General features: G+C 43.5%; 1 protein-coding gene across 1 annotated transcript in view; it reads left to right on the forward strand.

The window, feature by feature from the left end:
- Positions 1 to 16411, forward strand: part of WDR93 (WD repeat domain 93) — a 640373-nt gene that overhangs the window by 290074 nt on the left and 333888 nt on the right. Inside the window, exon 7 of the mRNA XM_069624316.1 lies at positions 6456 to 6577. Coding sequence (XP_069480417.1) covers positions 6456 to 6577 — 122 coding nt within the window. The remainder of the gene's footprint in view (positions 1 to 6455; positions 6578 to 16411) is intronic.

Genomic DNA, 16411 nt, shown 5'->3' on the forward strand with positions numbered 1-16411 from the left:
TGCTGATAGGCTAGACAACTTCAAAGCTCAAAGCCGGTTTGTCGGAAGCCAGGGAGTTGGCACAAGATCTTCTGGAAGCTGTGGCACACCATGTGGACACCTCAGCTCGAGGCCTGATGGTGGGAATTGACACCTCCTGCCAGGCTTGGCTCCATGCAACTAAGTTTTCGAAGGAGGTGCAAGATAAAGTTCTGGACCTTCCCTTCGATGGCAAGGAATTGTTCCATTCCCCTACGGATGACTAACTTACAAAGACCAAGGCGAGCACCCAAACCGCCAAAACTTTGTCGGTCCTGCCAAAGGTCCCATCTAAGGCCCTTTATTTACAGAGGTCAGGGTCTCAGGGTCTCAGTCTCGATCCTTCTCTGGCTTCAAGGGGTTCCAGGACCGCCGGGCACGCAGAACTGAACCTCCGGTTGGCGGCACCCGTCGAAAACAATGTGGTCAGTTTTCTTGCGCCTATCAGCCTCCTCTCCAGGGGCAGGTAGTCTCCCTGCCGACAAGTCTGCAAAATTATATTTTTTGACAGTTGCACGAGACTCCGGTGGGAGGACGAATCTCATCTCATCTGGAGGCGTGGCAGACCATCACCGAAGACCGGTGGGTTTTGTCAATTGCTCGGGCGGGCTTTCACTTGCCCTTCCCCCACACTTCAACCCTCCCTTCCAACAGATCGGGACACCCTCCCTCAGAGCTGAGGTTCAGAAACTTCTAGACGTCAGGACAGTGTAACCTGTTCCCCTCTGGGAACAAGAGGAGGGCTTCTACTCTTGTCTGTTCACGGTGCCCAAACCCAACCAGGCTGGCCTGCGACCCATCCTCAACCTTTCCCAGTTCAACCTTTCTCTTCCCCAAGAGAAATTCAAGATGATCACACCTTGCCAAATAAAGTCCTCTCTTCGGAAGGACGACTGGCTCAGTGTAGTGGACCTTCAGGACGCGTATATGCACATCCTGATATGGAGGCCGCATCAGAAATATCTGCGGTTCTCCCTGGGAGGGGAGCACTTCCAGTTCTGTGTGCTCCCTTTTGGTCTCAGCTCGCTGCTGCGTGTCATTACAAAGATGAGTGTCATTGCAGCTTTCCTTCGGCTACAGGGTGTTCATGCATATCCGTATTTGGACGACTGGCTCCTACGCAGCCCTTGTCCACTGATGGCTTTGAGCAATCTCCAGTCTCTCCTCCAGCTCCTGTTCAATCTTGGGCTGTTGGTGAACTGGCAGAAATCTTCCATGACAGTCTCCAAAGACCTGATCTTCCTGGGTTTCCATTGCAACACGATCGACTCCAGGGTGTATTTGATGGCAGACAGTATGCGGATCTATTCATCACGTGTCAGCTCTTCATCCAGTCAGAGCACATGACGGCTTGGTTGTTCCAGAGGCTTCTGGGCCTCATGGCCTCAGGACTACTTGCTCTTCCTCTTGCGCGTCTCAAGATGAGACGTACGCAGCTGGCTCTTCAGAGCTCTTGGTGTCCGGCTTTGGACCCTGATTCCAAGATGATCCCAGTTCCAGCCTGCATGATGATGGACCTTCTATATGGGTGTTCGACCAACAATCTTACAGTGGGGGCCTCCTTTCAGGAGCCCTGCCCACAAGTGATGATTACCACAGACTCCTCCCTTCTGGGGTGGAGCGCAACTCTGGATCCTCTCCAAGTTTTTGAACTATGGACGGTGCAGGACAGGCAGTTTCATATAAAGTATTTGGAACTCCTGGCTGCTTTTCTTGCTCTGAAATCTTTCCAACCATCCATCACGAACCGGGTAGTCCGCGTCCGCACGGACAACTCAGTGTCAATGTTTTATATCAACAAGCAGGGTGGTACCAAGTCACCACCTCTTGTGGACCTTGCCATTCAGGGTTGGGAATGGGCCATCAGAACTTCAGCATCTGTCGATTTGTCTTCCGATCAGATGTATTTATTTATTTATTTATTCATTCATTCATATTTGTAGAGCGCGCAACAGCCCGAAAGCATCGTGGCGCTTGTTACAGTGAGTGATCAGAGCTTAGTTACACAACAAAAACATACATGCATACTTATTGTACAATTTTTGTAAGGAACAGTTAGTAGAGCACATGGATAGGTTGGAAGGTGAGAAAGGGTAAGAGGTAGAGAGTGGTTAGTTGATTCCCAACCTGCTTCACCAGTGCGATCGGCAGATGTGGCACCCCTCCCCACAATCATGCAGCTTCACGGCCTGGTGCCTGAATTCAAATCTTTAGCACAGTTTAACCTGTCTGAGGACAATATGCGCATTATCCAAGCGGCCAGGAAGCCGTCTACGAGGTCCCAGTATAGGAGCAAGTAGCTCCGTTTTTGTGTCGTGTGCCCCTTCTATGTAAGGGTATGGGACCGATGGAGACCCAGCCGCCATTGAATTGCTCCACTACGTTTTGATGCAGTGTTTTCAGCGGTCTAGTGTTTTCCTTCTGTCATGGCCGCCGCCACCGGCTTTTTCTTCACTCCCGACCGGCGGCGGTCGCGTTGCAACTGGTTTGTTTCTCCTTCGTTGCCAGCGCTTCCGTGAGTTTTCTCCTTGGATTCCGCCCTCCTATCTGGCGTTTTCGCCTTTCCCCTTTTCTGTGCCTTCCTTCCTTTCTTTCGTCTTCGTGGCTTTCCTGGCCCTCGGCGTCTCCCTGCCGTGCCTCGGGTCCTGTGTCCTGGCTTCCCCGTTCACTCTCCACTTACCTGGGTTTACCTTCTCTCCCCTAGCTTCCATTTCCTTCTTCCGTAACGGAGTGGAGCAGTTCTGTTCCTGGATTCATTGCTTACCTGAGTGTCTGGAAGACCTTTACCGACATATCAGTATTCTCTGGGGTTTTTTGCCCTTGCGGCTTTTTCCCCTTCTGGCGGCTGCGGATCCGGGGCCTCTGGTTTCCAGATATTTCTCCGGCAACCAGTGTGGCGTCGTTCCGCGGTCGGCCATACCTGCATAAAAAGAAATCAACAGTGAGAAATAAGAAGAAGACGAAGACATCCGCTACACTTTCTTCAGGTGAGGAAGAGAGTGGAACAAACTATTCGGATATAGAGGTTGATTCACATGACATTTTGTCACTGGTGTTTAGCTAAGCAACTAGACCCCAGACATGCTACGATTGACACTGTCCTTTCGTTCATTTCTCATCTGGCAGCTTCGGGCATTCATGTCTTGTCTTGTAGGACTTGTCGGCTATTGCCACCTACCTATCCACTGACACAGTAGAGTAACTTTGCTGAAAATGTTGGGGGGGGACATGACATCTGAAGAAAAGGTGCCCCAGCCAAATGAATGGGGACAAAATAGTGTGCCATGAATGTTGAGGGGATAAACACCCCTGTCCCCCCTAAAATTACGCACATGCACTGACACCTGTTCCTTTTCTTTGACAAACCCAGTCGTAGGTTTATTGCATCTTTTTCCATCTGTACCCACGCTCACTATACTGTCCATCTGTATGCAATCCTCATCCAAAGTGGGATTTAAATGTGGTCCTGAATGCCTTATGCCATAAACCATTTGAGCACTCATCCTTCTTTCCTCCCTAAAGTAGTGACTTATTTTCATTTGAATCAATCTATCTTATTACCTGTCTTTTTTCCGAACCCGGCCTCAGATGCCGAGAGAGTATAAGTTCTATCTGGACAGAACAACTGAACTCGGGGGCTTCTCTCAACTCTTTGTTATGTTCGGAGACCCAATAGGGAAACCTGCTTCAAAGGCTACTATCTCCTGATGGATTGCCTCCTGTATTTCAGAAGCATATACCATTCAGGGCCTTCAACCTCCGAAAGACATTTATGCCCATCTTGTACGTGACAAAGCGGCTGCTGTTGCCTTCCAAAAGTATGTTCCCTGGGAGACCATTGCCAAGGCAGCTACGTGGGCTTCCCCATCAGCTTTTTGCAAGCATTACTGCTTGGACCTGAGCTCCAGGACCGATGCTCAATTCGGTCAGGCTGTTCTTAAAAACCTTTTTCAGTAAAGTGGTTCCATCCAACTGTTTTACCTTTGAGGAGTGCTTTGGAATCTCCCACAAGTATGGAGGAAAAGGGACGGGACGTAGGAGTATAACAAAGTTACTCACTTTAGTGACTACCTTACTCCTAGTCCATAGTCCCCTTTCGTCCATACACCCGCCATCCCCTTTAATAAGTATCCTCTATTATTGCTTAAATGGTGGCAGACATGGTGATAGAAAAGGACTGAAGGGCGATACGCAGGGCGGAGCTCAGGAGGGCAGGGTTACGGCTGCATGAGGTACCCTGTGTAAAAAGAGAAGAACGACAATATATTTTCATTTTTGATGCTTTTTAACAAAAGTGCTCTGGTCCCGTCCCGAAGGACGGAATGTCCAACAAGTATGGAGGAAAGGGGACTATGGACTAGGAGTAAGGTAGTCACTAAGGTGAGTAACTTTGTTATTATACTTGTGATTGACTTGCATCATTTAATTGCATCTACATTACTTACCTGCATTGCTTGATTAAGTTATTTGATGTATATTAAGTGAACCTAATGGGGATTGTATACATTTGTAATATAGAGTGTTGTGGGTTAGTACTACCTGCAAGTTTCATTTTTCAATATGTTCTAAAGGATCGGTTCAATTTTACCAGGGGTAAATAACAAGCGACGGAAATGACTGCATGGGAAATGTACGCAATACGAAAATGTTCGTACATTTTCCATGCTGTCATCAATTGTAAAACAACTCCAAATACATACAAACACACACCCCCACCCACACTCCTAACACACCCCCACCGTCAACAAACCCCCAACACAACCCCAACCCCCTACTTACCTTACATTCCGACACGCTGTGTCCTTGCGGCGCTGGTTCCCTTTCACTTCCGTGATCGGGAACCGGCACTGCAGGGTGCTTTTCTTTTTTTTTCGGGCAGCTGCAGGGGTTACAACTGTCTAAATTGAATTATTGTGTGCTATTCTCTGAGGACCCCTAACCCTACTCTCACTGAGACTAAGCCTGTACTGCTCATCCATGTACCTTGATTGGGTTTTGGCTAACTACAAAGAGGTCCCGGTTCATCATAACTAGGTTGACTTCCTTCAGTCCCTCCACTAGGCCAGATTCTAGAAACCCACTAGGCAATATTCTAAAACTCCATCTTAACAGAGACAATTGAACATTCTCAGAGATTGGAATTTTCAAAGCATGTGGATCAGTAACACATTCACATTGCAAAAGTAATTTAGTGGTTTATACAGGTACTCGGTGCATTTGATCATTATATTTCCAACAAGTCAAATCATTATCTGCATGGGTTTATACGTTTCTATATTGCAAACAAGCTACAAAAATATTCTGGAAATTAGCATTCCGCACATTACAACAATGTGCAACACCTGCTCTGCAGAAGTCATAAAGGCGGTTTTCATCAGTAGAGGTCTAACATATAAATCAAGGACAAAAACAAATTATTACTGGCTGTACAATTATTTCACTTACAATGCCAGGATAATCACCACTGCAGGGTCAGATAACTGTAAATCAGTGTCCCTGGAGCCCGATATGTGGGTTTTGTAACTTGATGAGGGGCTACTGGAGTTGGTGAATGAGTGGTCAACAAAGTGGCTGCAGACATTGCCATTGTGGTCCCAGCTACCATGCCGATAGTCACCCAATTTCCTCTTTGTGGGTGAAAATAGGTGCAGGATACATAGTTGCAGGCATGTCGTTCGGTTGTACAACTATATTTATTTGATTTGAAGATGACAAGGAGAAGCAGTTCCTAAAAGGATCCAGTCTAGGTCAACCAGCAGAATGGCTCCTGGAAATTCAAAGCATTTTGTTGGTTGATATCTGCAATGAAATGTGCAATGCGATGTGACAACATGGGAATCTCTGATTAAAGTAATTTTCCATTGTAAACTCCATATTGGGACTAAAGAGATTTAGACTAAAGGAAAGTACTTAATGTTATGTTATGATCAATTTATCAATGTATCCCGTTGGGTACCATAAAATGGTCTGATCTTGGGTTCCCTTTGCCCCTAATGAAAAGTAGTGCTCCTGGGACAATACAGCTTGACAAAGTTAGACAAGAAGTAATGCTGTGGTTACTTACGGAGTTTGATATTCTGTATTCTAATCCTTACAACCCTTTCTTCCAGCTGGAACTAATAGCCATGGGTGGTCCTTTGCTTTGTTAGAAGTCACTGCAGCAATAGTTTTTTTGTTTCTAAAAAGGATGCCCAAAGGGCCTATCCATGGGCATGGCCCGCATATTTAGTCCCTACTGGGACAGGCTCTGTGTAATGAAGATTATCATCAAATTGTCAGGCCGTTGCAAATTGTTAATACCTCAAATTCAAAGCTTGGGATTCAACACATTACTGCTTATTACTGTGCATGAAAATAAATGCACGATCCAGTTACACTTTGAATCTTTTTTTGTACCCTTCTTCCATTTCCTCATTGTACTGTGTATCCCAACCCAGGCACCGGGGAGTCCTGGCTGGAGATTTATCGATTGCCCAAAGATTCCTGGCTGAAGGAGCTGGACCATTTCAAAGCAACTGCAGCAACTGGATCGATCACATCCACTGAACCTGCAACTCAGGTTTGTTACCGTTGGGTAGAGGGGAGATAACTAATTTGCCTCTTAACCTTTCAAAACAGGGGCTTGCTCTGCACAGGTTTTCCTGTAGTGGCCTATCCCAAGCATGCGTCTTACTTTGACAAAGATACGTCAGTTTTCCCTCATTTAAGTTCATTAACAGCATTACCAAATAACCTTGTCTAGCTGTCATTTCGTGAGTCCATTATGAGATAAAGTGATTGGTAGTAAGTTTGTTGGGCTTATTAAGCTTGTCTCTCATTCGAAGAGGAGTATGTGGTGCCTTTTTCAAAGGGCCACTCTTTAGTGGCCGATCATATTATGGATGCAAGGCGGGTCCCTGATGATAGGCCCCCAAGTATTTATAATGCCATTTATGTGTAATTCCCACTGTAGCTCTGACTGGACTCTCGCTTTCAGGACCTACACCTGCTCTGGCTATGAGGGAGTGCAGGAGATGGTTGGGCATATTGTGTTAAGTTATTTGTCATTTGCCTAAGGCTCATCTGCCAGATTTGTGGTGTAAACATGTAGCTACTGGTGTCATGAATATTTTGCTTGCTGATGATACCCCTAACTGCGTTGAGTTTTGTTGGCCTTCTGGGGATGGGTCGCCCTCAATGTGCATGGTGTAATTCTGGGGTTCCAAAATGGATAGAGTGGTTAGCGCCACAAGCCCAGATTCCATGGTGAGAAAGAACTATTGGTCTTTTGAGGTGATTGGTTATATGATGCTCTGTTGTTAGTCCTTGTACTTTTGTACTTTTAAATGATTGTTCCCTGCTTGTTGCATGAGGTAAGTAGTTAATGGGGCCCCCTTTCTACATCAAGGCAATTTTATCAGGTGGACACGCCCCTTGCTTCCAGCCTTAGTCCCGCCATCCTTTTGATAGGTTTTTAATATAAACTTTATATAGTCTATATTAAAAGGAAAGCACCATTTTTAATATCAATTTGATATAAAATGTATATTAGATTTATATCAGTTTTATATACACTAAATATATATTTTATATTAAAATGATGTAAACATGGGAGCAGCTGTTGACGGTGCTGCTTGGTCGACTATGGAGGGTGAAGTGAGCGCTGAAGACAAGGGTCTGTGAACTTAGGGTTTTGAGGCAATGACGCCTGAGTGCGTTTGGCCTTTAATGTTATAGTAAAGGAATATACATTTTATAGAGAGTATAGATGTCGTCATGATATTATAATATGAAGGACACAGGCTAGAGAGTTAGCTTCAATGGCTAGTACCCAGGGATGTCATTTCAGCAAAATGCCAGGGGTAGCGGAATGACATCACACGACCCTTGACCTCTGGTGACATCACAGGAAATTATGTAATTTGACCCCACCCTGAAGTGACATCACGGGAAGCAATGGAACACAACCTTTCACCCCTTGAGAAAACAGGAAGTGGCATCACATAGCATTGTTCCTAAGTACACTACGAAAAATATGGTCACGATATCCCTGTAGTGTGATATACATTTCATACAAGAATCGATGACCATATCTATCATTAATATCAGTGTGTACAGGCTCATATTACCAAATTACTGTGAATGCAAGCAGACGTCCAAGGCCAAATGATAATGATGTGTTATAATATAGCACTTACGCTTAAGCGTTTTATATAGAATAAGTATCCATACAATGTCACCCTGTGTTGGTACTCATTTATCAATCTCAGAAGGATGAAAGGCTAAGTTAGCCTTGCCTGGATTCAAACCTGCAACCTGCAGTTCACACACACATCGCAACAGCGAGCGCTTAGGCCACTAAGCTATCTTACCGGCTATAGTAAAATGAGCAATAACATGTCTGAATGTTGTCAAAGTCAGAAAGCAAATTATACGCTGTAGTGGATACCATTAAACTGGTAACTGAGATTTAACAGCAGGACAGTTCATCCATCTGCAGGTCTGGTGCAAAGGTGGCCACATGTACTGTTCAGGCTTCAGAGGTTGCCAAAATTTATACCATCGGGAGGGTTCATAACTGTGGCACAATGAAATCAAGGGCCACTTTATGTGCTATGGTCAAACATTTCTACACTTTACATAAGCTTTTAGGCACAATTATTTTGTCACATGACTAGGACACTGAGATGGAATGTCTTGTGATGATGGTAACGGAGAAAACGGCAGAAAAAACATGCTATAACTGCAACTTGCGAAAAAAGAAAAATACATAGTCCGAAATGGATTCTTATTCTACTCTAAATGCTTTTTTCCGAGGTTTTTGTCTGCATTGTTAGCTTGAGGTGTTTTAAGAACAGACCAAATCAGTGGCTCACCCCTGAAGTGTGCCTGAAATAATCCTTCGTGCCTTGAAGCACTTGGATATAGGCGCGTTATAAATGCCATATCATATCAATGAGTCTAGCAATTATTGGATAGAATTCCAGAAAGACAAATTATTTGTTATTCCTATTCTTTCTTATTTAGGGGCACTGCAGGTGCGACCCCGACCCCCCCAATGACATCTGTGATTATGTATTTAGGTCTTTTCTGGAGCAGATCGATTAAATGTTTTTAGGGTTGGACTCTGTATTAACATGTCTTAAGATTTTCGTGTTAAGATGCCAGTGCAGTTATTTAGAAACAGGCATTGACAAAGTTGATAGCTCTTGCGTTTGTATAGGCACAGTAAAGGTAAAGTTTGATGGTAAGGGTTGATTAAAGCGAGCACACATTTACAGGGGGCTACTACATCTCTATTTATACCCTTATATATGGGGTTCTTATTCATTTTATATCAAATGTATTTTTAAGCAAGCACCATTTATATATTAACATATAACAAATACAGGCCTTTTTAAAAAACAGTAGGGCTTTTATTCTTAATGCGCCACATATTTCTTTCATTATTTATTAAGAATATTTATAAAGTGTGGATGCCGCCAAATGATTGTGAGGGAATTAGTGATAAAACAACATTTAACAAGATAAGAAGGCACAGGCAAACTCTTTGCCTGTGTCTATAGCAAGCCTCTTTTCTTTGAAAATATTTGACAAAAGACCAGCTTTTGTGGATACATGACCCTGAGTACACCATTATTGTAAAAAGTTGCACATATTTTACTTCAAGAATCTAAATTCTTCAGGTTTAGCACAATGCAGTTTTACCGCTCAACATTCCTTTGTTCTCCATGAATTGCCAAGTTCACTTCTCAATGTCTCTAGCTGTATGTCACACACCAATCTTTAAAAAAGACATTATTTCAAGCACAGGGGAAATATATTTGGAAGACTGCAGATCATGGGCCTTGGTAAACACTTAGCAATCCGTGCCACGCATATAAGATGTTACATTGGACTAACACATCATGTATTGATGGGAATTTGTTTTGATTATTTTAAGGATTCACTTTGCCAAACGATGGCCTAATTTGATCTACTGTTTGGTGTGTGTATTGTTAGGGAGAATTCTCAGAAATGTGCTAATCCCCTCCATTTTAGGGACCCCCAGAAACGTTGCTGGATTTTGAGGACTTGATTTTTTTAACCTGGAGAGAGTGAGACCCTTTTCCCCACTCTCTCATGTATTTGAATGTGATTTTTAACTCTGTGTTTCTTTTGGTTGGGGAGTCTGACAAACTCCATAGGCATCATCTTTTACATTGTGTCACATAGCACCTTCAGTGCAGTGGCACAGGGAAGTCTTTCAGATTTCTCAAAGGTTCAAATAACCTTCTCTTTAATCAACTACTGTTTCCCAGAGCAGTAAAGTGAAATTTACTTTACTTACATTTGTAACTTTCTAGACCCAGCACACACAATCCTACAATAGAGTGCTGTAGGGGTTACCTAGTATCCCCTTTGTCTAGCTCCTCATGTAAACATTTTTATGTTACCCTTTTCCCACTGAATAACTGGTGGCAGTGGTTTCATTTTAACTACTGTGTTGTGCATTTACCGCGGGCTGCGTTTGCAGCTCCAGTAAAGCACCCAAGGGTTCCATTTTTGTCAAAATGGCCCGATCTTCTTTTTTCACCATTTCTCTGTGGAAAGGTCCTTCTTGAGATTTATTCTGTGCGCCAAACCAGGTCTGGTCCCATTGTTCGCTTTGCCTTTGGCAGGATTCCTGAGTGAAGTCCTCCTCTGGCTCCAGGGTGTCTGGGGTGGGCAGGAAGTGAGGGAGGTGCCTGAAATTCCCCGTGCTTAGTCTCCTAGGAGACCCAAATGCACTCTGTAGTGATTGGCCGGCTGACTGTCCTGATGGGTGCCTGAAAGGTAGGCTGGAATGATTGGGAGAGAACTGAATAAAAGGCGAGGCTTTTGGCTTGGAAGGCAGAGTCGACCACTGGATGAAGGAACCGAAGAAGAACATGAAGAGGACGCCTGCTGCAACTCCTGGACCGTTAGTTTGCCCAGTGAAGCCCTGCTGCTGTGCTGAAACTCCAAATTCGTATCGACAGAGAAGCCCCTGCAAGGATGACGTCTCCCCTTGAGTTGGTGGGACCAATCAACTCCAAAGTAAGCCACCTGGACATCCTTCTCAGAGCTGGTTGAATTTCCACAGAGTTGCTGCTGGAAACCGAATAGCCAGGGAGAGGAACACCAGATTGTTTGCGTTGCTTTTAAGTTGGCCAAGAGCTCCAGGAAGATCCTCTGGACTCCCAGGAAGCAGGACTGGCCGAGCCTGAGCCCCCTCAACGGAGTGCTGGACCCCAGAAGCAAGGAAAGTCCATCTTGACAGCCGGAAACCGCTGTGTTTCTATTTGCGGTAGTCCAAGGAGCTGAAACACTGAAGTGGCACTTGTTTGAAAGATTGCCGGTTTCGAGCTGTGACCATCCCATTGCAGAGCAGGAGTCCCCAGAAGTCCTCTCTCTTGTCCCCACGACTGAGGCTCAGGAACAGTGAGATCTGCAGAGCTGCACAGGAACAGAAGTCATCTGCTGCACTTTTTCTTCAACACAAAGGTACTGTAAAGTCTGAGAGAACTTACCTCTCATTGTACAGTTGCTTGCATCTTCTACTACTCACAAGTCTAATCAGCTTGTGGCCCTACTTTTATTTTAATTGAATTAGTTGAATTTAATGAATTTAATCAACCTTACAATATCATGATATAAAAAGATAATATACAAATTTATAATTTAGAACAAACAGTTTCAAATTCACACAAATTCATTCTTTCATTGTACTATAAGACCATATGTCAGTGTACATCTTGATAATCTTAGGAATCAGGATAGCAAGACCAAGATCAAAAAGGAAAAGAAAAACAAAACAATACAGTTGCCGACTTGAAAGTCAATTAAGAATGTAACAACACTTAACTATTGGATATTCACCAACGATTGACTCCAATCTTGTCATTCATTGAGATAACACTTCACCATTGATCATTCGCAAACAACCAACTCCAGCCCGCTCATACATTAAGTTAAGGCCAGGAGTAAGATCTATGTGAATGCATTTCTGAAGTAGCTATCAACAGCTTATACAACCATCTGTGAAGTGAAGTTGTTATTACTTCAAAGAGCAACAGCAGGTGGTATGTACCAATACATTATAATACGCTAAGAGCTAGGGTCTGGGATTAATTGAAGACTTGTTAAAAAGTTCACAGTGGCTGATTGAATCATCGGTTTAGAACAACTCCGAATGGTAGACCAACATGTTTCCTCATCAAGATTTGCCAAATATTGACAATATTTCCCAAAATGCATTTGTCTATGGGACTTTAAACATGGACATTGAATTATCAAATGTTCTAGTGTCTTGGGCACCCCTCTTATGGTACAGAAACGACAAACATTATCGCTGGCTGACATGAGGCACCGTTTTGTTAAGACAGACCTCTCTTGTAAGCCACAAGTTAAATCGTAAGCGTATGATGGCGGATCTATAGGCCGGTGTAGGGAATTCTCAACAGATAAGGTGGCAAAATCCGCAACTTCTTTGGCGGAAATCTGTTGTGATCTCCTCCTTGATATTGCATGCATTTATCACAAGTGTTGATCCAGTCAGCCCGATATAGCTTCTCTTTGGCTTTGTCTGAATTTAATACCACCAATTCAATAAATAGGTCAGCGTTGCCCATAATTTTTCAGATCTTATTTATCCAAGTTGACATGAACCTATCTTTGGATGTAAACATATATGCAGATAGTGATCGTAATGTGACCTCATCATTAGTAGACATGAAACATTTCCTAAGCAAGGAACAAAGTCTCCAGTTATGGAGTGCTTGAAGGGAAACAAGACCCAATTCGTACCTAATCCAGGTGTGCGGCACACAGCCTGGCAAGAAAAGTATCTAAGAAAAGTATGGTCTCCAAAATGTAGCTTCCCAATGATCGAATTGGAACAAAGTAGTACTCAGGAGAGTTTCTAGGCCAAATCGCATTGCCGGTATCACTTTCTGGTTCCAATAGGACCAAGCTGGCTTGATGGAAAACCTTCCAAATTTGGACATGATTAGCTTTGTTTGAGCTATAGCTGTGTAGAGTTTCCTCTCCACTCACTCCAGCTGGGTATTGACATTATTTGCACCCTCAAAGCACATTCCCAAATGGGTATAATGAGGCACTCTTTGCAATTCAACATGGTTGATTGTCCACAGAAACCGCTTGGGACCTGCCCTTCTTGGGGAGTAAATGACGATTTGCGTTTTCTTGGTGTTAACTCTGAGTTGATTTAGCTGGATATATGTCTGAAAGGCTGTCAAAAGATTTTGAAGGTCCATTTGAGTTTCGAAATTAACACCAAGTTATCTGCATACATCAAAGCCTTGATGGTATGCATGCCCAATTTTGGAGAGTCTGATACAATCTCGGCAAATACATTTTTCAAGTCATAGATGAAATAATAAAAAATGGATGAGGCCAACAAGCAACCCTGCTTGAGACCGCAAGCTGTTTTAATCGCAGTGGACAAAACTCCATCTAAGGAAAGCCGGACACGGATGGATGTGTCAGAGTGCAATGCATGAATAATTTCATACAAAGTGGAAGGGCATTGATCTCTGGCTAGTTTTTCAAATAATAGCACCCTTGAAATGGAGTCCAATGCAGAATGCAAATCCACGAATGCGAAATATGCTGGGTGTTCCATGGCATGACACTTGGCTTTGATAGCTTTAAAACAAAACAGGTTGATATGCGTTCCCATACCCGGTACAAAGCCTGTTTGGCACGGGTCATGTAGATGGTTAGTCTTGGTCCAAGAGTTAAAGTTCCGCAGTACAAGTTTGGTAAAGATCTTGCCTGGGGCGTCCAGTAGGGCAATAGGCCTCTAATTTTGCGGCAATGCGCGGTCTCCTTTTTTGAAAATGGGAATGATATTTGAAGTTTTCCATGAAGCTGGCACCTGGCCCGTTTTCATTATTAGTTGGAAAATCTGATCTATTATGATCGCCCACTCATGTACATTTGATTTTACTGTCATATTAGTGATGCCATCAGGCCCGGCCGCTCTGGAAGTACTTGCTTGTTGAATCATTACTTCAATACTTGATGGCGAGAATGCCAGAGACCAGCTAGCTGCTCTGGGTGTAGCTAATTGTATTTTCACAAAATCAGGATCGGCATATAATTTGTCAAAATAGTCAACCCATATGTCTTCTCGGACAGCCATCAATTGAGCGCCAGCTTGTGAGAGACCAGCATGATTATTCAAAAGCATCCACATCTGGACCAAGTTTTTATTGGCCATAGCGCTAGCCATGTGCTCGCTATCATGTTGGTACATTATATACTTCCTTGATTTGACCCAGTTTTTGTAGACACATTTTGCATGCTTTAGATCTTTCTGGCATGTTGCCGTACCTGCAGCTATGATGGATTTTCTTTTTTTCCGATAGACCGCACGTGCAATTTGAATATCTTGATCAAAAATGTGGCAATGCTTCACACAAGCTTTGGGGGGCCCACAGAAGGTGTTGGTAAATGCTTGTAATAACTCTGTGTAGTGCAACGGCACTGCCGCTCTAGCATTATTCACCAGAGAGGTTCTGTACACCACTACCTTCATGTCAGACCATTTCAATCACGACTTTGCGGCATTGATGGACACCGGTTGATGTATACACAGCCTTTTGTCCAGATGACAATCTCCTGATCTAGTTAGTGATAACAATTTGTGGTCACTATTCAAGGATTCGAGCACCATCAAGCTCGTGAACCGTTAAAAACGAAGTGAGTCCACATAGATGTAGTCAATCGTGCTGGATCTATTATTTCTAAACCAAGTGGTGTGAGCAGGCACATCACCATTTACCGCACCATTTACTGTCAAAAATTGCCTTTCTTTCATGTAGGATATCCATTTATGTACTTCTTTGGTTTGACGATTTGAGGCCCAACAATCTAAATTTAGATCCCCTAAAATGATTGTATATGTTATATTTTTTGCGATGTTAACTAGATGCAGTATTCTATTTAGAGCACTGTAGAAGGCTTCATCTGACATTGCCATCGGATTCCGATATAAATTGACTAGCGCTATGTTCCATGTTCCAATTTTGATTTTTACTAGCTGCAAGTATGCACTTTCTGAGACCCAATCGTTAATCAAATGACCCATTTTTAAAGTTACTGCGACCAACAACCCTGATGGCGGACGCCCTCCTGTTAATAATGCAGGGAGCAAGATGACATCAAAGCCATCCCAAATAGGGGTTGAGGTCAGCCAAGTTTCTTGAAGCGCAATGATATGAAATGCCACAATAAACTTTTTGAGGGAAAAATGCAAATGAGAGTGACCTCTGGAATTCCAGCTTGCAAGATTTAAGGTAAGAGGGATGGGCTGTGATTGTGGTTAATTTTGACGCTCCATTGGAAACCGCCCCTCATGACCAGCATTGCTGAGAGTGCTTTGATAAATGTTAGGTTTCGGAATCACAATTTGATTTTTGTTGGGCAATTGCTCAGGCTCTTCTGCCAGTAAGAACCCCATGTTAAATAGGCTCATTTTTTCTTTCCAGATCAAGTTAGCAACGACCCCTGAGTGCATCCACAATCTAATGACAGAGTTAGTAAACTCTGAAATAAATTCTATTTGTTCAGTGTCATTAGAAGACACATCTTGGAGATTTCTCAAGTCACTAAAAATGTTCAACACACTCCTTCGATTCAACACGTAGGATTGAAAATCTCCTTCTCTACATTTCATGATGAAGGAGTATGAAGAACCCCTTTTCTGGTGACATGATTTGAGAACAGATGGTCAAACAGCACCAGATTAAATATTGCACATCTGAGATGGATGCTTGTGTGACGTTCTCCCGTTATGCAAGTTTTCAAGTGTGGGCACAACGCCATTCATTGTGAGCGAGGACTGTGTATTAACTTCTCTCTCTCTTTGTGTTGTATGGTTATCACGCTCCACTTGAGAAAGAGGTGTAATATTCACGGCTGCATGTTCTGATATATACATGTCTATCATATGTTTGATGGAGTCAGCCATGGTCTGTGTTTGAGCACCGTTTGTATTTGTATGTGTTTTGGGCTCTATCTGCCCCGTTGGTGCAATGTTCGGCAACGGGGTACTTGCTGATTTCTGTTCGTCAAGTGTTGGCATCCTCAAGGATTCTACGAGTTGATTCAGGGGCGAATGAACAAGAGGGCACGCAAGAGGGGCAGTTTTCTTGGCAGTAGCGTTAGCACTCGTGTGAGACGTGCTATGTGCTTTCTCCGTAGGCATGTTTGAATCAGTGCCAGTTATATCAAGATGGGTAGAGGCAGTAGGTGTATAAGCAGGCGGTATAGAGCCACCAATGGCCTGGAAAAAGGCATTCAAAGTATTCTTTGGCCCTTTAGTATTTGGCATGTTTTTGATATCTTGGCAATGGCCCTTGGTCCTTTTAATTTTGTGCACTTGATG

This window comes from Ambystoma mexicanum, chromosome 11, assembly GCF_040938575.1.
Source record: "Ambystoma mexicanum isolate Mex_15411 chromosome 11, UKY_AmexF1_1, whole genome shotgun sequence".
NCBI classification, from domain to species: Eukaryota; Metazoa; Chordata; class Amphibia; order Caudata; family Ambystomatidae; genus Ambystoma; species Ambystoma mexicanum.